General features: G+C 47.9%; 1 protein-coding gene across 2 annotated transcripts in view; it reads left to right on the forward strand.

Moving 5' to 3' along the window:
* The window catches only part of USP24 (ubiquitin specific peptidase 24), a 2799104-nt gene that overhangs the window by 79966 nt on the left and 2697582 nt on the right, over positions 1–21556 (forward strand). For both annotated transcript variants that reach the window (XM_069642114.1, XM_069642115.1), the window contains exon 7: positions 11049–11114. In XM_069642114.1, coding sequence (XP_069498215.1) covers positions 11049–11114 — 66 coding nt within the window. The remainder of the gene's footprint in view (positions 1–11048; positions 11115–21556) is intronic.

A 21556-nucleotide genomic window follows, 5' to 3' on the forward strand; every position in this document is an offset into this window, starting at 1 on the left:
ACATACAGATCCAACACTACCTTGAGTCCAATGCCATCTTAGGCAAGAGACAATAGGGCTCCCGCAAAGGTCATGGCACAGAAACCGCCCTTCTAGACCTAAAAAAACAAATCGTGGAGATAATGGACATGGGCAAACCAGCCTTCCTACTACTCCTAGACCTCTCTGCTGCGTTCAACCTTGCTGATCACAACATCCTCACCTCCCGTCTGTCAAACACGGCCCACTTCTCTAAACATGCCACTTCATGGATAACTTCATTCCTAGAGGGCAGAGCTTTGAAAGTATACTCCGATCGGGCCCACGCAGACGCTACCACCATCCACTGTGGAGTTCCCCAGGGATCCTGCACTGCTCCTACCCTTATACAACCTATTCACGAAGCCTCTCTTTGACAAATTGGATTTGCTCGGCATATCCTACATGAACTATGCCGACGATACTAGAGTCCCCTCCCCCTCCCCCCCTCACTGGTGATAACGACCAAGATGAGGCAGCCCTCCTTCAAATCTACACTAGCATCCAAACCTGGATGGCAGCTAATGATCTATGGCTTAATATTGAGAAAACAGAGATAATCCTCATAGGCCTGTCAAGTTTCAAAACGGGAATAAAGGCAATCACTCTTGATAGTCTGTAAAATGGTCAACTTTTATTCAAACTGAACACAAACTTTTAACTGCAAGATAGATTCTCTGTAGTTGTTTAGAAGTATAGCTTCTCTTCATTGCTGAAGTGAAATGTCTTTAGATTCTTCCTGAAGCTGTGCCAGAATCAGTCTCTCAACTTTTCACTTAGACAGAACTTTTCTTATCTAGTAAATTTAACTTGAACGTTCTCCAACCACTTTCAATCCCATCTTAAAAGTCGTTGCATACAGTTGGCCACCAGGGGGGGCGCGGATGCAGACCTGGTCCGCGTGAGCTCCCGCTGCACGGTCCCCTAAATTGGTTTGAGCCCCCGTTTTTAGGGACCCCCCCCCCGGACTCAGAGCTGGCACAGAGGTGTCGGAAGGCCCCCCCCCCGCAACTCAGCGAAATCCCGTCCAAAATCGGACAAGTATTCCGGGAGAAAGAGACTTAGGCGCTTCGCGCCGAAAGCAAAACCAATCCTGCCCAGAACGGGCACCACGCAGCGGTGCCCAGAGACCTCGACAATCTTCACGCGCTTCGACCCGTGGTGAGGAGGCACCACTCGAACACCCACGCACTCCACCTTCACAGGAACGACTCACTGGTGGAATCCGTGATCTCCAGCACCCAGCCGAGCCCCGCGCTGTGAACGCTGCCAAGAAACGCATGGTGCTGAGCACGTTAGCCGCCCTCCCCAAGCGACAAGGCAGAAGGAGGCCCTCCTCGCGACACAGCTGCGGCGGACCCCACCGAGATACCAAGTAAGTGAGTGTACTTGCTGGCACTCCCCGCTTGCCCCCGCCTGACCCCAACGCGGTGAGCTGAGGCCCCACACGGAAACCCTGCTACGCCCGACTCCAACGGAACCCCCAACCACACAGACTTCCACGGGCAGGGCCCTGCTCTCCCAGGCCTACGGGTGGCACCCGCGACTTCCCTACGCTGCACGTGGTGGGAGGACCGTAGCCCCCGGAGCACCCGGACAACAGCAAGGAACACGGCCTCAGAGATTGGGCACAACCTATCGGCCCCGATAGTACCCCACCACCCCGGACCCCGTGGACAGCTTTCTCCACGCATCCAAAACCAAAGAATACAAGCGCTGTCCACGGAGCCACAGAGAGAGGGACCCAGGAAGAAAAGCGGGACAAGCCCAAACACCTCCCGGGGAGGTCGGAAGGAGGGCGGGCTGCCGAGGACCCCCCCGAAAGGTCCGCGCGGGCCGTTGGTACTACCCAAGCACTGCGGGGCCCGCAAGAAGTGGATGACCCCGAGACACGCATGCTGCGCAGATCTACTGAACATTGCGACTTCGAGGCACTATAGAAAAGGAGTAGAACCCTCAATGCTTCACATTGCGAGCACTTTCTAGACTCAACTCTCCCCAAACTTACTGGAGATCCGCCTCGCTATACACCGCTGGGGGAATGGCCCCCTGACTCATCATTGTCCTCCCGGACACACCAACGATACCAAGAACGATACAGGGGCGTGTGCCTCCCCAGTGGTGTTTACGGTCCTGACGAGCGACCTCACCTACAAGTCTAGGACAGATTCTCACAAACGCATGAACCCCCAACAGAAGCTCGCCATTTACGCCTACAACGCAAATCCCGATCCCAGCGGCGACCTGAAGATGACGTCCCCGATGAACCCGACCCCGGACGGGGACACAGCGGCAACGAAAGGCGACATTGCGGGTTTGCTCGCAGAGATCAGGAACATAGGTGCCAACATTAGCGGAAAAATAGATAAACTTACACAGCGGATTGATAACATTGAGGACAGAGTTGAAGGGATAGAAAATAATCAGACCTCAATTGATACCCTCGAAACCCAGCTGTCTGTAAGGATAAGCGAGCTGGAGAAGAAGGAACAAGAGTGTAAGTTGAAGATGGGTGATTTGGAGAACCGAGAAAGAAGGAATAATCTGCGTTTATTCGGCATCTCAGAAAAAGAGGGGGAAACGGAAGAGGACCTGAAAACGACCATACATGATATCATAAAGCTCCTCGTTGCTGACGATAATATTGATGAACCCAAAACGGAGCGCATCCACAGGGCGGGGGGACCGCCCGGTGGACCCCGGTCCGTCCTCGCCCGATTCCATCATTACCAGGACAGATCGAGGGTGCTAGAAAAGGCGAGGAACGGAGGCACCATCACCCTGAGTGGGGCACAAATAACGATCTATCAGGACCTCTCCTCTTTAACCCTCGCAATGAGGAAAATGTGCAAACCACTCACCACATGGCTTAAATCTCGGGACATAAAATACAGATGGGGATACCCCTTTTCTCTCTCCTTCGATCACGAAGGATCGAGAATCAGACTGAACTCGGAGAGAGAAATTAAGGACTGCATCCTTGACCTATTAGGTCACCAATCTCAAGAAGGATTGACCGACCACGCAACACGCGAAGACAGGGAATGGCGAATACAGGGCCCGAAGAGGAGGAAAGTCAAAGGCTCGAGAAAATACCGCAGAGGAAATGGCTCGCCAGAAGGACCGATTTTGATCTCATCTCCTCGCAGCCCTACTCAACTAATTTACATGCCGGAAAATAAGACCGAAGGGCATCTCATAGGTAGGGTGTTTCGACCCTATCTGCGCACAATTAACTTGTACACCTGAAGGGGGCTTCCAGGGGGCTCTAAAGTTTATACTGATGTACATACTGCAAGGGGACTGTGAAGTAACGGTCTCCACTGGTGGTTCGGTTATGAGCCAGTGCTCCCAACTCGGCTCAATCGAACGCCACCAAGCACATGGGGGGAGGGGGAGGGAGGGAAGGGGAAGGGGAATGGAAGCTGACTTTGTGTTGGCGATTTGGATGAATAGCGTATACGGGGAGATGGGTTTGGGGTCCCCCGGTTATCACGGGGAAACAAGGGAAAGATCAGCGCGTCCTCATGACCTAAGACCCCTCCGTCGTGATGACGGCTGAGGCATGCTCCGAGGGCATCATGAGGATGGGTACATTGAATGTGAAAGGCCTGAATTCACCTACAAAAAGGTCCCTTGTCTATAGAGAGTTCAGGAGATCGAAACTTGATATCCTTCTCCTACAGGAGACCAAATACCTGAGAGGCGAAGAAAGAACAATACTGGGGAAGCGAACGGGGCTGGAGTTCTGGGGATCGGGCCCACTGCGCAAAGGTGGGGTGGGGATCCTGATCAGGAAAGGAATAAACCTAATGGTCACGAAGGTGTGGTCGGATGTAGAGGGCCGAGCGCTACTTGTCAAAGGTACCATAGGTAAACTAGCTATCACGGTAGCCACGATTTATTCCCCAAATGTAGGTCAGATCCAATACCTCTCCAAAACAATACCCAAAATCATGCTAAAAGCGACCGGCCATGTGATACTAGGTGGGGATTTCAACATCTGGGCGGACCCCGATATGGATTGGCACCCCGGTAATCCCCAAACAAGAGACAAACCCACCGGAGACTACACCCAATTTAATAGGATGATGGAATTGTATGGCCTGATGGATGTGTGGCGCTGTATGCACCCCACAGACAAACGGTACACCTTCTTTTCAGCTCCACACAACACACACACCCGCATTGATTACCTCTTCTCCTCGAGAGACCTCTGTGACACAGCCTCCTGTTCAGATATTGCTGCAATTTCATGGTCAGACCACAATATGGTACGAGCCGATTTGGTGTGGGGCTCCCTCCCAACAGGGAGGGGTAGATGGCAGTGTAATGAATCACTTTGGAAAGATGCAGTTTTCAAACAAGAAATGCAAACCGCAATTGAGGACTACTTCCAACTAAATGATAACGGTGAGGTCTCCAAACAGGTTGTCTGGGAGGCGGCCAAAGCCACATGGAGAGGGGTCTTAATGAGAGAAGGGGCCAGTAAAAAAAGAGAGCTTTGATTGAAAATAGGCTCCGCAGGGAAATTACTCAACTAGAAACGGGAACAACCAAAAGTGGGGTTCCTGACTCTGAACAGGTCTTAGAAGCCCGGAAAAAAAGAGAGGAACTCCGTCTCCTAGAACATGACTTAATAGCCCGCAAACTTCTCCTCCTGAAGCAGATGTTTTACGAGAAGGGGGACAAAGCGGACGCGTTATTGGCAGCCAGATTACGGGCCCAGCAAGCCGACAGAAGGGTTCACAAACTAACTGACTCAGAAAACATCCCGAAAGGGGCACAAACCACCATCCCAGAAAAATTTGCCGATTTCGTAGAAGCCTTGTATACCCCCGACGGAGATCCCGACACATCAGACATCCAAACATATTTAAACGACATTGACGTGCCCGAAATTACAGTCACAGAGGCGGAATCCCTTGACAGCCCCATAACGATTGTGGAGATCCATGAAGCCATAAAGAGACTTACACTATGTAAATCCCTGGGGGAGGACGGGTACTCAGCAGGATTTTACAAAACATTTGCAACACAACTCGCTCCCTTCCTCACCGATCTCTTCAATCAGATCTTAGAGACGGGGAAACCCCCTGACTCATTCACGAAGGCGATCGTTGTGGTTATCCCAAAGGAGGGGAGAGACCCCACGAGATGCAGCTCATACCGCCCAATTTCCCTTCTAAACTTGGACGCGAAAATTTACGCTAGGGTCTTAGCCGCTAGGATCGAATCGTTCCTCCCCCGTCTCATCCACGCTGACCAAGTAGGATTCATAATAGGCCGCCAAGGCGCAGACACTATGCGCAAAACCCTCCACCTGATGCACACCTCTCAGTCTCCACACCAACCCTGCACTGCTTTCTATTGACGCCGAAAAAGCGTTCGATAGGGTAGAATGGGACTTCCTAATGAAGGTCCTTCAAAAAATAGGACTAGGCCCCAACATGCTAAAGGGTATACAAGCGATTTGCTCAGCTCCCTCGGCAGCGGTCCATGTAAATGGAGAATACTCCAGGTGGTTCCGATTAATGCGTGGTACCAGGCAGGGATGCCCCCTCTCAGCTATTCTGTTCGCCCTATCGCTAGAACCAGTGGCATGCAAAATCAGAAAAGACCTCGGTGTAGAGGGCATATGTTTGGGAGGCGTGGAGTACAAGTTGGCACTATATGCAGACGACATACTACTGCATGTGGTCAACCCAGAGACCTCCATCCCTCAAGCCATCTTTCTACTCGAGGAATACGGCCGCCTGTCAGGGTTCAAGATTAACCGTGCTAAGTCTGTCCTATTCCCTCTGCAAGGTGACCCAACTACGAATGTGGAAAGATATTCTTCCCTGGGGCTAACGATCGAACACCACACATTACAATACCTAGGAATACAAATCACCAAAACTATTGACTCTCTCTACGAAGCAAATTTTCCCCAGCTTCTAACGAAACTCCGATCAGATCTCGCCAGGTGGGATAAACTCACGATCTCGTGGCTGGGCAGGCTCAATGCGATAAAAATGACGTGCCTCCCGAGGTTCCTATACCCATTCCAGATGCTCCCAATCCGGATCCCACAGCAGTACTTCATAGAGGTCAAGAGGGAAATTCTAAAATTTCTCTGGCAGGGAAAGAAGCCCCGGATAGCTTATACCACCCTCACACTGCCAAAAGATAAGGGAGGGGTAGGACTACCTGACCTGAGAAAATACCATGCAGCAGCCCAGCTCCGTCTCCTTGTCCCCCACCTGCGCAACTACAGTGAACCACAATGGGTATCAATGGACAACCACTACCTAGCGCACGCAACACTTGGGGAATGGATGGAGGCACCACGGAAATGGGTAATGAGAAGAACGAGAGAACACCCACTATTCGTAGCCCTCTGGGAAATCTGGAGAGAGGGAGTAGATATGGTACGCATTACAACGTGGCCGTCCCCACTGAGCCACTTATGGTCACCGGGTATCAACAATCATATCCCCAATGTAGAAAGATTTCAAACCTGGTACGAGGCGGGACTTGAGCGGGTAGGCCAACTTGTACGCAGCGACTCCTTCGTCACCTTGCCAGCTCTAACGGAGACCTTAAACATAGGAACCCTTTCTGCTTTTCACTACATCCAAATTAAAGGAGTCCTGACGAGAGATGTGTGGAAAGATAAACTGAGCAGAGACCTCACCCCATTTGAAAAAATGCTAGACTCCAAAACTGATAGGAAGGGGTTGATCTCTATAATGTATAAGTTGCTGTTGGAGGGCGGTACTGGGTCGACACACACTCTCCGAACACGATGGGAAAACGACATGGGGATTGAAATTGTAGACGAACTGTGGGACAAAATGTGCACCATTGCCACGCGCAATTCAATAGCAAACCAATACAAACTACACTCCATCAAACTCCTCGACCGGTGGCAATACGACCCATATAGACTGTCGAAGATGTACCAATCATCATCCCCCCACTGCTGGCGCGAATGTGGTCAAACAGCCGATTACTGGCATATGTGGTGGGGCTGCCCTAAGGTTCAGATTTTCTGGGATGAGGTCCTTGGCTGGATAAGGCACACGGACGGGATCCAGAGAATTCTGACCCCGCAACTGGTGTTGTTTAGCCTTGAGGTGGAGGACGGCGAATGGGCGAAGGTCCAGGGAGTAGTCCCCCACCTATTACTTGCAGCGAGGGCACTAATAGCGGCCAAATGGAAATCATTGTTGACCCCGAATAAGAAAGAATGGATTAATGTCGCCCTAAATCTCTGTACGATGGAAAAGATAACTGCATCACTCCATGGTAGAGCGTCACAATGTGAACTGTTATGGTCCGACTTCCTGAACGCATACACGTCCACTGCAGAACCAACCCAGTGTGAAAACAGGTCTCTGCCCTGAAGTGGGCCGGACCGGACCACCCCTCCTTTCAGGAAACTATCCTCTCATCGCCTTGCCATACATCTCTCCCCACCCCGCTAGACGCAACCACCTCAGACAAACAACTACACCCCCCTCATGGACGCGCCCATAGCTGAACTCCGTTGACCAAACCCTGACCCACAACCTATACCTTGACCACGATGCCAAAAAATCTCCAAAAGATCAGTCTTCCATTCTAGGGGGGAGGGGTGAGGGAATATTAATTCTAAAATTGTTGTGGGAAAAGGGAAGATATAGTTGTTTACACTGTTGGTCTCTCCATGTTCTTCTGATTATACATGCTCTTTAGTTGTATCTTCCAATCAACAGGAAGAACTTGACCTGAACAGGTACTCGTTGTTATTCCAAATGATATTCTCATTCTGTACTTCCTTGTTCATGTGAATGTTTACTTTGAAAACTCAATAAAAACAAATTTAAAAAAAAAAAAGTCGTTGTATTCTTTCTTCTGTTTTTTATTTTCTCTCCTTCCACTCTGCACTCTAAAGTCTGACTTTCTCTTTATCCTTTCGTCTCTTTTCCTAGCTGCAGTTCCACTTATGACTCCTAGAGGTCCTCGCAGCAGGCTTAACATTAATTCTTGGTACCTGCGGTTCCACTGATCTCTCCTAGAGGTCCTCGCAACCCGGGCCTTTCCTTTCTCTACATTCGGGAAGTGACATCAGCTGTTTCAGCTCCCCCTGATCTCTCAGCTCGGCTCAGTCCATCATCACCTTTCCGCTTCACTTCTCTCGGTGCTCCTCACAAACTCAGCTGTGAGTTTTCAGCTGTTTGTGGAGCTTCTCCTTTCACGGACCACAACAAAGTCAATGGGGACTTACCGGGTCCTCCAAGGTTGGAATGACCCGGTAAAACCCTATTCCGACAACCCGGACCCGGAATGCGGTAAGGGGGTAGCCATGGTGCTAGTAGCACCATGGCTACCTCCAACCTCATAATGAGGCCCGATGTCTATGTATAGCAACTTATTTCTGCGGATTTTACTTCAGGCTTCCTTCCAGCGCAGCTCACACTCCGATCAATGTTTCTTCCTCTATTTAAAACAAACTCTTTAACTGAAGATCACTTACTAGCTTAGATAAAAGCACCTACAAAGTTAATCCCTTCTCCCATTCGCCAGTTAAAAATGTCCTTTAGCATGTATATGTCCCGCCCTCATTCACTCATTCCTTTATTCTGAATAATGCTGTGAGGTGCTGTGAGGCGGGATGTTATCAGATAACATCCCCTGGTTTCATATACTTTAACCCCTCATGTGATTGACCCTTTCACAAAGCTCCAAAGAAATTCTGCCCAAACTCAACAAAAAAATATGAAAACTTTTAACATTGACAACACCGTCATACCGGTCTCTTCCTCTGTAAAAAAAAAAAAAAAAACCCTAGGAGTATTCATGGACTTAACCCTCTCGATGACTCGCCGGGTCAGCGCCATCTGCTCTGCTGCTGCCTATACCACTAAACTCATTAATGCCATAAAACCTTTTCCAACCAGCCAAAACTGCCTCTCGATCGCCCAAGCCACTATCGGAGCAAAACTGGATTACTGTAATGCTCTCCTTGCAGGCACCTCAACAAAAAATCTCAACAGGCTACAAATTGTACAGAACGCACTTCAAGCAGCCCTTCGCATTCCCAAAATAGACCACGTCACGTAGGCAAGACCAGCCGCCCACTGGCTCTCCGTTAAAGGTTTGACTTCAAGATCCTTACCCTAACGCACAAATGCCTCGGTCTCTCTGCCCCTCCCAACCTACCTATCAGAAACCATCACCAGAGTCACCTCCACACGGCCAAAAAGAACTCCTCACGCCAACCAACTCTGCATACCTCCTATCAAAAGGTCTAACGCCAGAAGCATCAGATTTCCATACCTAGAACTTGAACTCTGGAACGCATTACCTTACTCGCTAAGAGCTGAAACTTCTCTCACAGCCTTCCGCAACACACTAAAAACCACACTCTTCAAGTAACCCCCCTGTTCCTTTGCCCCCCCACGCCTCCTCTCTTCCTGTAAGTATGCCATGTCTTTCTCTCTGTCTTATCATGTAAATACTAATTTTCTCTTGTCCTTCAACACTGTTGTATATTGGTGTCTCATGTAACCAAGTATGTATACCTCTGTAACCACCTGTCACCAAGTATGTTTGCCTCTGTAACCACCTGTGCATGCCTCTGTAACCAACAAGCCTCTCTGTAAGAGCGCCACGATACCGACGGGCTGTTGTGTGCCCTATAAATAAAAATTAAACAAGTAGTAGTCCTGGTAGGATGCAGCGTTCCACAGGGCTCGGCCCGTCACCTATCCTATTTAACACATACATAAAGTCGTTGATGGCCATCATTCAGTCCTTTGGGTGTTCCTTTTACTCCTACGCCGATGATACTCAACTGGTTTTCTGTATTGAGCAAGATCCGACTACAATTGCTGCAGATATTAGGAACTGTCTCTTTGCAATTGGCCGTTTGGCTCAAATTAAACTGGGACAAGAACGAAAAAGCCTCTGGACCATGGATTGTTGGCCTTTGGAACTCAGCCCTCTCCCTTTGCCGGTGGCACCTGTAAAGAAAATCTAGGTATAAAAATCGTAGAATTCCGGGGCCGACACTTCAAAACTTGATCGCTAGATGCGAGGGGGTCATTTGAAATTGAAAATACTGCATAAAGTTCTTCATTTTCTACCACACTGGACCCCACTGATTTTGGCAACTATTTCGGGAACAATAGGCTATTGAAATTCCACAATGCTAGCGTGCGGCTGAAATATATCAGGCATGTGCAGGTCTTGCAAAACTCAGCTGTAAGGCTTGCAACCAATTAATCTAGACTGACTCCTGCCTCCCCTTTCTTAAAATTATTGCACTGTCTTCCAGTGGAGGCCAGAATACATTTTAGGACCCTATGCCTGGCCCACAAGGCCTATTATGACACACGCGCTAAATACCTTCAGGAAAGTACAGACAGTTGCGAGCACTGCACTTGGCGGATAGATTACTTTTGACAGTCCCTCGTTTTAATAAAGGTACTATGGTTAGCCGGGCTTTCTCAGTGGCAGCACCAACACTTTGGAATAGCCTCCCACAAATGCTGCGGGCTACAGAAAGCTATCCAGTCTTCAGGAAACATTTAAAAATGTTCTTGTTCCCAATAAAGGGCTAAGCATCGGGTAGTCTGAGATGAACTCTGTTCACAAGGCTTTGCTGCTCAATTCGTTTCTCTTGTTTTCCCTTCAGCACCAGGAGACCCATTGGGTCACAGCTGCGCTTTACAAGATACCATACAGAAAACTGTAATACTTGGGATCCATCACTAGACTGTGAATATGCATGTGACTGTAAAAAAGTAAAGCGCCAGATAGACCAGTGGTCGGCAACCTTTGGCTCTCCCGATGTGTTGGACTACAATTTGCATAGTCAATAGACAGATAAATGGGAATTGTAGCCTAAAACATCTGGAGACTGGTTGCAGACCCCTGAGATGGACTATTAAATGGGTAAGTAACATTTGTTATACGTATATTACACGCACATTATAAAAAGCTGTGGTTTCACCATTGTGTGTTAAACAACTTAATCTTGTGTTTGTTTGTTTTGTTAGTTTGGAGAATTGGGAGGATTTGCAGCTTTTCAATCTAAACTGAACACAGAAGATCTTGAACTTGGGGTAAGGTATTTTATTGCCTTCTTTCTAATAAGATGTCATGTAATCCTCTTCATGTCGCCCCTTCCCAACTTTTGCTGTTTGATGACAAGTCACCACGTCTGCCTTTTCCACAATCAATACCAGCAGACCATGCATGCTGACCCCTACCAAATGATTTTCCCTTCTGTGCACTCTTTCATGTTTTTCCAGTGACTAGTTTGGACTGGCTCTGCTTAATATCACACCTCAGTGTGTTATTTGCTCATCTTGAAGGTTTCTTTTATTTGCATTCTGTTGTGTTCTAGCCCAAGTGATAGAGGAGTGAGCATTGCGTAAATTAGCAACATTTATTGATACATTGTCTGTACGCCGTTCTGTACCTTGCAGCAATGTTTTGTAGTCCTGTTTTCTACGGTGTATCACATTTGTGTGCCCTGAGCACTGCATCCCTGCTTTGTTGTTGTCCATGGCTTATCTCGTCTTGACTAGACAGTCATGTCTGGTTGAGTGAACTTGGACTGTTCTTGTGGAACAGATCATAGCTTGCCTAACTAGTACCATCTGCCAACATATCGCACAATCGGTTATTACCATGGAAATACAGAAGACGGTCACCTAAAATGCAGATCACATCCTTTATCACTTTCTTATCCATGTTGTCTAGTAGCTCGTTCTCACTGATTGAAACTATCTTCACGGCAAAATGTTTGCTATTCCAAATCTTTTCATTGTCGTTGAGCTAGAACATACTCTAGCGTCTTCTACATCAATGTTTTTTAAATTAAACATTATATATTTTGATGTGGCATCATGTATTTAGTGAAGGCATGCATTGAGGGATGAATGGGTATTTATTCAAAATATTTTAGGGATACAGAAAGTTCTGCATCTAGCATGGCTGCATTCCATAAAGGATTATCAAGCAATCTAATTTGTTTTTTGTGATATAATATTTACAGTGATGGAGATTTATCATGTATAGTCTACAGAAATAGTTGGAAGCATGTTACAGGAATAGCTTGTTTTTTTTCTCCCATATAGTTTATTTAGGACTTGCACTTAAAACCATAACACCGTAAATTAAGTGCTTGTGAATTAAGCCATTTAAAAAAAGAATAAGGGTAATGCAGTCTTCACTTTGTAAACTGAATACTGAACGATCTCAATACCAAATGCACATTTTTTAGCCCTCTTCCTCCCCTTGTCCTCACCATTGACCCTCACCCAATACCTTTACACATCTGCAATTAGAACAACGTGAAGATGTATCCCGAATGGCCCTGGAATTTTTCGCTGAGTTAGAACATCCGAGTCCTTGTCCGGTAACCGCTTCCCTGACCTTAATTAGCCAAACCAAGGCCCTCTGATTGTTCTGGACTTTGTTTTAATCCCCTTTAAATGTTTTAGAGATCTTTTCCATTGCTGAAATTTGCCAGATCTTTTCCAGCCACATGGACTCATCAGGAGGGTATCTAACCCTATTGTCTGAAAATACATCATCTTGCCATAATTAGGAGAATGTAGTGCAACACTTAGTCTCGCTCTCATCTGTGCCCAATGCTATTTTTTTGTTTGCACTCTTCTCAACATAAACCACAGCATTAAGATCAATGCAGTATTGTAGACACGATTCTGTCACTACAAGATAAAGTATCCTTTAATACCCCACCTTTTAACCTGCCCAGTAACAGGCACCAGTTTCAAGTCAACATCTTAATAATAAAATGGTGTGTCTTGCCCTCATACCGTTCGTAGTCTGCTAAGTGTTTAAACATACTCCATTCCTTTGTAAACTACACTGGGCTCTCGTAAATAAATAAGTCAGTAGCCCCATTTCTCTCAGATGTGTCAGGCATGGGAAGTCTTTGTTGTGCTTTTTACCATGACCCGCGATGACCCTCCACATTCGATACAACACCACTAAACGCTTTTCATTGTGTGTCGCAATCTCTCATTGAGGCGTACCGGCCACATTTTACTATAGCATTCTAATCCGGTATGTGCCTGGTTTTTCAGTTTCCCTACCACCAATCATGCTCATAGGAGTGTTTTAGATATAGCCTCTTTAGATTTCTTTAAATGTGGGCAAATCTCTTTTACATGGATTCTCAACACACACAACTCAGGCATTTTGGGTATTTTATAACCCATTATCTTATGAATTTCTTCAATTACTTGTCCTCAGAATTGGTTCAGCTTCAGACAATTCTGCTATGTGTATTAACCATCCACTCCATAATAATCCATTCTCTCCTACCGCATAGTGGTTGCAAGTTTCTGTGACTCTGTACCAACAAAATATTTGTAATAAATGCTCTTTATGCAGCATACAGATGGATGCAGAAGCAGCCCACTGACACCTCTTTCCCCACGTCTCTTTCCCAGGCTACCCCTAGGTCTTCATGCCTAGCATACATGTTATCATACTTCTTCCTTACCAGCTAAAGCAAGTTCCTGATATTTTCTTTTAGATCAGACCCATGCTTCTTCTGTGGGAGATCAAGACTCTATCAGATGTGGTTAGTCGCCTATAGACTTTCTCTTTAATGTCCTGGTGGAGAAGCCAATGTCTAATCTGTAGCCATCTCAAGCTTTCTTTTGCAGTCCGTTGAAATTCTTCCGTGTTGGAACATCTGTGAAGCATACTCCAGAAAACCTTTTCTGATGAGGATTGTGATGAATTTGCTGCATTGGTTCTACAAGCGACGAGACCCTCCCACTTCAATCTAACAGATATTTACTGTGTGATATTTGTGGATCGTAATTTGCATGCTGCCAGGGGCTGAGTTCTTCTGTGTAACCATAAAACCTGCCGCAGTGGCCTCCCCACTACTTCTTCCTCTAAATACTTCCATTGCTTAGATGAGTACCTATTAAGTAATTCCAATAAGACGCGTGGATGGGGTGCATAGTAATAGCGCTCTACGTTAGGGTAAGTAAGACACTTGTGGCTGTGATTCTTTCTAGCAAAGGAGTTGACGATGTTCTGTGAGACCCAAGCTCTTCTTTCATAGCGTTTAGGAGGCAGGGAAAATTGGCAGAATGAAGGTCTGCATTGTTCTCCATGTAAGATATATTCTGAAGTATTTTATGTTGGTGCGTGCCGACAAGACCTTTTTCTAGATTTGGGCAGTAGAAACAGTACACGCTCTGTGGTGGCCCTGGTTACTGAAAGTACTTACTTTGGTCTAATAGAAGTGTGTGGCCTTACAAAATAGATGGATTAGCTTCACCCTTGTGGTCTACAAATTGCACTGGTAGCAACTCACAGCTATGTGAGCATAGCCATGTAATGCAAGAGATGTTTCCACACATAAGGTGTGAGTTCAGTGCTTGGCATGTGTCTAGAACAAGAAAATCCATGCTACTGGGGCAAAAAAGTGTTGAGAGCAACTATTCTCATGATCTCGATTGATGAGCAACCACCTCTGGTTTTCTAGAGATTGTGAACAATCGGACATTTTACTTGTGAAAGTGGCAATAACTTCTATGCCATACAGATAACAAACCTGTGTGTGTCGCAAACCAGTCTTGTGCACATCTTGCACTGATCAAGGAACCACACACGAGGAAGAAATGGTTGAGCCTGCATCACTACCTCAAATACAACGCTAGTGAAGATTGTGACAAGCGAATGACTAGAGTTTTAAGTGCCTGTATAAATTATGCAGCAGGGGATTAAGAGGGCTCCACAGCACTTGTTCCATGTCTTTATATTGACTTTAACACGCTGCTTTTATGGCATTAATCTTTACTGCGCTTTCACTTGCAGTGCCTTTGTTCTTATTTGGTTCCTGCCGTATCCCATTACTTGACACTGGGTGGGGGTCTCGCCTTTTCCCCCACTGCTTCCCTGTCATCCTCTTTTGAAGGAGGGGGTCCAACCCTTTGCACTTTTTAGAACTATGAATTTATCTTTGACATATCATGTCGTGCAATGGTGAGCCAATCAAAGGATTGATACGCTGTTGTATGCAATGTTCTGTGAGAATTAAGCAAGCTGATGCAAAAAGACTCTTCGAAGTCTGCCATTGTCACCTAACTTGCTAGCCGATTTTAAGTGAAGATTTGTGTGCTCTGTTTTCATCATTTTTGTAAATAGTTACAATTAAAGTCCTATTGGATCATCTAATCATGTAACGCGCAATCTGCACTGTTAGATATAAGTTTTGTGCATTCACTATACCCCACTTGTGGAGCATTTTCACCTGTCATTGGGAAATCCGATTGTGTGCAGTAGCCAACATTAAAATGCATGTTATTAATAACTGAGTAGAAGTAACAACAGGGTCAATTAGGCTTCAAAAGCCGGGGGTGCAACTGCCTTCCCAAACCGTAGGGGCATAGTGGTACACAAGACGGTTCACTGGGGAAACCTTGATCTGCTTGCATGTGAAGGCAAGAAGAACGAGTGATTTGAATCGCCACAGAGTAGTCCCAAGCATGAGACACAAGATGGTGAGCTGTTCCGGCCCTCTGGGAGGACACCCTAACCCTGCCGGGAGGGGGGGAGGGTTGTGAGGGGGGTGCCTGTCCCTAGACCGTGGGTGGTGTACAGGCATCTCTGGTAGTCGTCTTCTTCGGTTACTTCAGCTTGCAGTGGTCGACTTGCTTTTTACTCCTAGGAGCCTCACCTTTTATACATGCACTCCTTTGCAATCTCTCTCTCAGAAATTTACAGAAAAGGGCGTTTGGCTGTCCAATTATGACAGCCAGACCCCCAGTGGGAGCTGGTTCTATTCAGGCACTGGCAGACAAAGGACAGGGGGTGGATATCCATCCACCACTCCCCCTGCCTCCCCCCAACCCACTGCCTGCCTGCCCAGACACTCTGGAGCCCAGGCACCCAAGGGTTCCTGCCAAAGGCAAAACGCACACACCGGCCTCCCCCTCCCAGAATGGTAGAAGGGTTGACAAAGAACAACCAAGCTAGTAATGGCTGGAGAAAAAAAAGGGAGGTCCCAGTTGGTACTTGAGCGCCCCTATTGTGTACTACCAAGGCTATGGACATAGCCTGCAGTACAAAAGTTACTCAATAGTTGGTAGAACACGTCCACTGCCACCAGCCATAACTAGGAGATTGTCTGTGACTAGAATGTCACAGGAGCAGAGAGAAGGGGGATGCTAGATCTCCCTTTGGAACTCCACTTGAGGTGGTGTGTGTGCCAATCTCTCAGACAATCATATTTTTGGAGAGATACTAAGTATCTCTCGAGCCTTAAGAACAGTAGTTACACTCGGATAAAGAAAATAATCTCAAAGGAGGATCCTAAGGGTCCCCAGCAACACTGCCCATAAGGAGCTGTGTGCTGCAATAGTAAATACAGATGCCTTTAAGAGTTATGGAGGAAAATGGACTCCATAGTACAGTTAAAATAGAGTTCCAAAGGACAAAGCCTATAAGAATGAATGAGTGTAGAAAGGCTCCACTCATTCAGGATTAAAGAAAAAGGTCCAGAAGGCCAACATAGGACACAGACAAGAGGACATGTTTTGCAAAAACGTGTTTTTATGAAAGGAATTCATGTCTTTTCTGTCCCTACATCTTAGATGATGGATTCTCTAATCTTCAAAGAAAAACAATAAACTAGTAATCGTCAGGATTCTCACAAGAATTCTGTCCTCTGTCCAAAGCTGTTGTAACCTATTGTCTGTCCCTATCACTGAAAAAAAAGAAGCTTTGCCTCAGTAAGACTAATGACCTTTCTTTGGCATGTTGTGGTTTTTTTTCTGATCCCCTCTTAATTTCAATTCCTGGTCTTGTGAGCCTACTCCTTGTCTGATGCCCAGGTTTTGTGAGTCCGTCTTTGTTTCCCTGGAATTGTCTTTTGCCCCAGCTCAGGTCTCTGGTATCTGGAATCTCACTTGCAGCTTCTCTGTTCAGTGCGGAACCACAGTTCCGACTTCTTTGTGGTCGAGTCTCCTGCTTAGGATCCTCCTGTCTGCAACCGACAGGAGTTCAGCGTCGCATCTGTGTAGGCTCTGCCTCTTGGTTTTTCGGACCCTCTGCAGCTCTGAGCTCCTCTGGCTCTCCGCCGTCCTGGACTCAGCAGTGATCAGTGGGCTTCCAATTTCCTCTGCCCACTACACGCTCTACGTGGCCCTGCCTCCAGGCTCCTCCTGCAAGGGAGATAACACTTCCTCTGCTCTCCTGCGCAGGCTTCTGTCTCACGCCCTCAGGCTGCATCTTTCCCTTAATGTAGGTGTTGGAGGGGATATGGGAGGCAGGCCCTTATGTTCCTCCATTGGTTCCTCTATTCATGCAAAGAGGTTATCAAGGCTTGGTCAGAAACCAAATGATACACCTTTTAAAGGGCCCTGTACCTTACTGTACTCCTAAATCCCCATATAGCCATCAAAGACTTGCGAATCTGTGTTGCAGGGAGGTGCAGAATACCCCCTACGTGGGGATTCTTTGTCCCCAAAGGGGGGTTTGTCACCCCCCCAGTGGGATCTCGCTTGCCTGGTGACCTAGTGGATGCTTAAGTGTAGCAGGCTCACCTCCCCAGTCCAAAAAGCAGTGGCTCTCCTGTCGGGAGAGGGTCGAACTCCCTGGATTAGTCAGTATCTTCCAATTTAATTGGGCCCTAGAATTCGATACACACATTGTTGCTAATTGAAATTTTCATTTTAATTAAATGCTATTATTTATTTTGGCTAGTGGAGAAGACCCTGAGCACTGACGCAATTAAGCTTAGCATAGGCAAAACAATTCTCGCACAATCTCCCTAGAGACGGGGCCAGTGACCACTTACTCAAGTAAGCTTAGCATAAGACAGACAATTCTGATGCAATCGCCCTGTTTTGTTGAATTTGGCAGAATGGAAACTGCTATCACTTTGTAGTGAGATTATAGTAGCCTGGTGGTATGGCTTAACTCGAACAAGGCCTCTGACCCGTGCTCCGAACAGGGTCATGCTTTTTCCAGGACTGGCTGGTCCGATGAGCGGTCTTAAGTCCTTTGTGGGCACCCCATCCGTAGGGGTCCAAGATCTGCACGTCTGCGTCCACAGGGTAGGATGCTGATGGGGGGGGGGGTCCCAAGTTGGCTATGGCACTATCGACATCACCCTCTGCCTCCATAGCCAGCCTACCATCAAGCTCCTCTTAGAAGAGGAATTCATCCACCCCGGCAAAGCTACAGGAAAGATCCGATGAGCCAAGGGCGGAGGAGAAGGCTGCGCAGCCCAAGCAGGTTCAACCAGCACAGTCGAAGTCTTAGTCAGCGACTTCGTCGGTGGCTGCCACTACCATGGCAGCTGCAGGCGCTGATCCTTCGAGGGTGGCTCCCATGGCGCAGAAAGTGTCCCTGCCCCCACGGAGTGACACCACAGCAGAAGCCTTGGCGAAGGCTGCAGGCACCCCAGAAGGGATTAAGACACCAGCCCAGGTCCCGGTTCAGGCCCTTCGGGGGGGGTGAGGAGGTCCCGAAACAATCCTCCTAGGTTGCTGCTCAAACTAGTGAGGTTTCCTCCACGGACAACGAGGATCAAGAGTCCGTGCATATGGTCCACGAGGACGACGATGGCTACACAGTGCCTAGTTTTCCTTCTCTGCCTTCTCAGCCGAGGGACATTTCCTTGGACATTCTATCGACTCTCCACATCTTGGTGTCAGAGATACAGATGAGGATGCCCCCGGCAATGGTACCTGCAGCTTCCCAGGGCCACGATCAAATGCTGACGATAAAGAGGAAGCTTCATTTTTTTGGGGGGGGGATCAATTTTATTAGCCTTTTAGTCATATAACATCAAACATCAATGAAATCTCCAATAACACCCCCTCTATAGAAATCCCCCACCCCCAATGCCACGCTTTTCCAATCAAAAGTTCACTTCTGAGGTTGGACAGTTCATTGGTACTCTCATCCTGAGTCCAGGCTCAGTCCCCAGGCAGTCCTGAACACGAAGGTCCCACATCCCTATTTCAATGTCCCCCTTCCATTGCAACCCGTCAATTACTATGCCCTTCTGATCCGGCTATTTCACAAAAGGTAGCAGGCGCTCCTCTCCAGAGAGAACATGGCATGATAACCTGTTCTGAGGTGAGAGTTTGCAGCACACGCTTTTTGCTCACTGTACCTTTAACTGATGGGAAATATCCATTTGCATATCAGTCTTTGTCCCACCCACATGGGCAGTCCAGCACCGAAATGCTATGGCAATTCCTTTCTGAACAAGAGTACCGACAGCAACCCCATACACGTGTTTCAGCCTTGTTGGGCCTCATCAGTGAGGTGAAGCTGTGCCTCTCTGAGCACAGTGAGCAGGGAGACCACGTCTGATCCGGCTGCTCATATTTCTCGAAGAAGGGGAGCCAGGCTGCCTCAATATTGATCCTCGATTACGATAGCAGATTGGTGAGGTACTCCATGTAATAAATAGCCCAGATCTTAGTCACCCACTCGTACTCAACAGTCATGCACAGGGTTTTCCACAGTTGGGCCAGGCAGCACCTTGCAGCCACTAGCGTGATGTGAAGCTTGTGACCTTGTTCCTTTTCACCATACTCGCCAACCCTTACCCTGAAAAGGACAAACCATGGGGAGAGGTCCCTTAGAATCCCATCGACCCCCTTTAGTTCAAGAGAGGACCTCTTCCCAGTATCTCCTTACCGTAGGGCAGCCCCACCACATATGTATGTAGTCGCCCCTCTCCTGTCGGCATTTCCAGCAATGTGGGTCGTATCCCTCTAATTCGCGCCATTATCATTGGAGGGTAGTGCCACCTGTGCAGGAGTTAAAGGGTCTGATGTCTATACTGAAGAGACCTGGTGGACTAATGGGCTCTCCTACACATTTGGAGCCACCGCTCATCTCCAATATCTTCACTGAAGTCTTGCCCCCACTTGGTTTTCTCTGAGCTGCAAGGAGTCATATTTTGTATTATCGTGCTATCTGCCCTTTAGATCCCTGTTGTGTTATTAAGAATGTTTCAAGCTCTGTTAGTTCCCTTCTGAGATTCACCCCCCACCTCTCCTCTGTCAAGGCCCCCTTTAGTTGCGGAAAGGCGACAGTTACTGCAGATCCAGGGCTTCCTCCAAATCATCCCAGGATATGAAAGCGTCCCCCACCCATAGTTGACCCGCCCTACTGAGTCCAGCCTCGTACCATCGCTGGAATGCCAGTGGTTCCTCTATTCCGTCCCGAAGTGGGGGCGCCCAAATACAGATCAAGGGTGATGGCCAAGAGGAAAGCCACCTGTTTTCCCCTCCATCCTTCCAGATTGACCACAGAACCTCCAGGACTGGATGACGTAGGGGTCTGTTCGGAATGCGTAATCTAGGGGCCCACAACCACTCACTCAAAGTGACCCGGGCCAACACCTCATTGTCCATTGCCACTCACTATTTCCCCCCGGATCCGGGGCAAAGTGGTCCACCAATACACGCATCCGAGTTGCTTTGTAGTAGACTGTGAGGTCTGGGTATCCCACTCCATCCCCTCCCCCCTCCTCCTTTGGTCAGACTAGTGAGTCATAGTCTATTCTGTTTCTTACCTGCCCAGAGGAACTGCAGCAGGACACACTTCATCCCAAGCAAATATGACCTGGGAACCATCACCGGGAGCATCTGAAACAGGAATAGAAATTTGGGTAGTATCACCATCTTGATCAAATTAAGCCTCGCCATCCAGGACAATCCCAAGCCCCCCCATCTTTCCAGATCTCGCTTCACTGGGGGAGAAAGTTCACAGAAAAAGGTCCCCCAGGTCCCGTCAGCTGAACCCCCCCCCCCCCAGGTACTGAAACATCTCTGTCTGCACCCTGAAGGGGAGCACGGTCATAGTTCCTTTATTTCTCCGGCAGGTACCCTACATTGAAGGTCACTGATTTACCCAGGTTAACCTTAAAACCAGACCCCTTCCCGTACTCCTCCAGATTCTGCTGGACATGGAGGACCGAGTGTGACGGATCTGAGACATAAAGTAATGCGTCATCCGCAAAAAGGCTCAGTTTACAACATATCTCGCCGTCCTTTACCCCTCTGATCGCCTTATTATTCCTGATTGAGATTGCCCATGGTTCCATTACCAACGCATAGATCAGTGGGGACAGAGGGCATCCCTGGCGTGTACCCCGTAGCAGATGGAAGAGCCCGTATTCAATCCCGTTCACCACTACTCTAGTCGTGGGCTCAGAGTACAGGGCCGCTAACCACCCCACCCATCTCACACCCATTCCCAGTGATGTGAAGACCTCCCCCATGAAGGCCCAGCTCACCCGGTCGAAGGCTTTTTCGGCATCAAGAGATGGCAAGAGCGTCCCCTTTTCCCGTAACGTCCGGGAGCTCAGAACATGGAGTCTTATGCATACTGTCCGCGCCTTGTCTATTCAGCAGAAAGCCCACCTGATCCGGGTGAATAAATCGGGGGAGATAAGATTCTAGAGGCGTTGCCATGATTCTGGTGAATATCTTAGCATCCATGTTGAGCTATATAGGCCTGTACGAGGCATATTCTACCA

The sequence above is a fragment of the Ambystoma mexicanum genome, chromosome 1q (genome assembly GCF_040938575.1).
Source record: "Ambystoma mexicanum isolate Mex_15411 chromosome 1q, UKY_AmexF1_1, whole genome shotgun sequence".
Lineage (NCBI taxonomy): Eukaryota > Metazoa > Chordata > Amphibia > Caudata > Ambystomatidae > Ambystoma > Ambystoma mexicanum.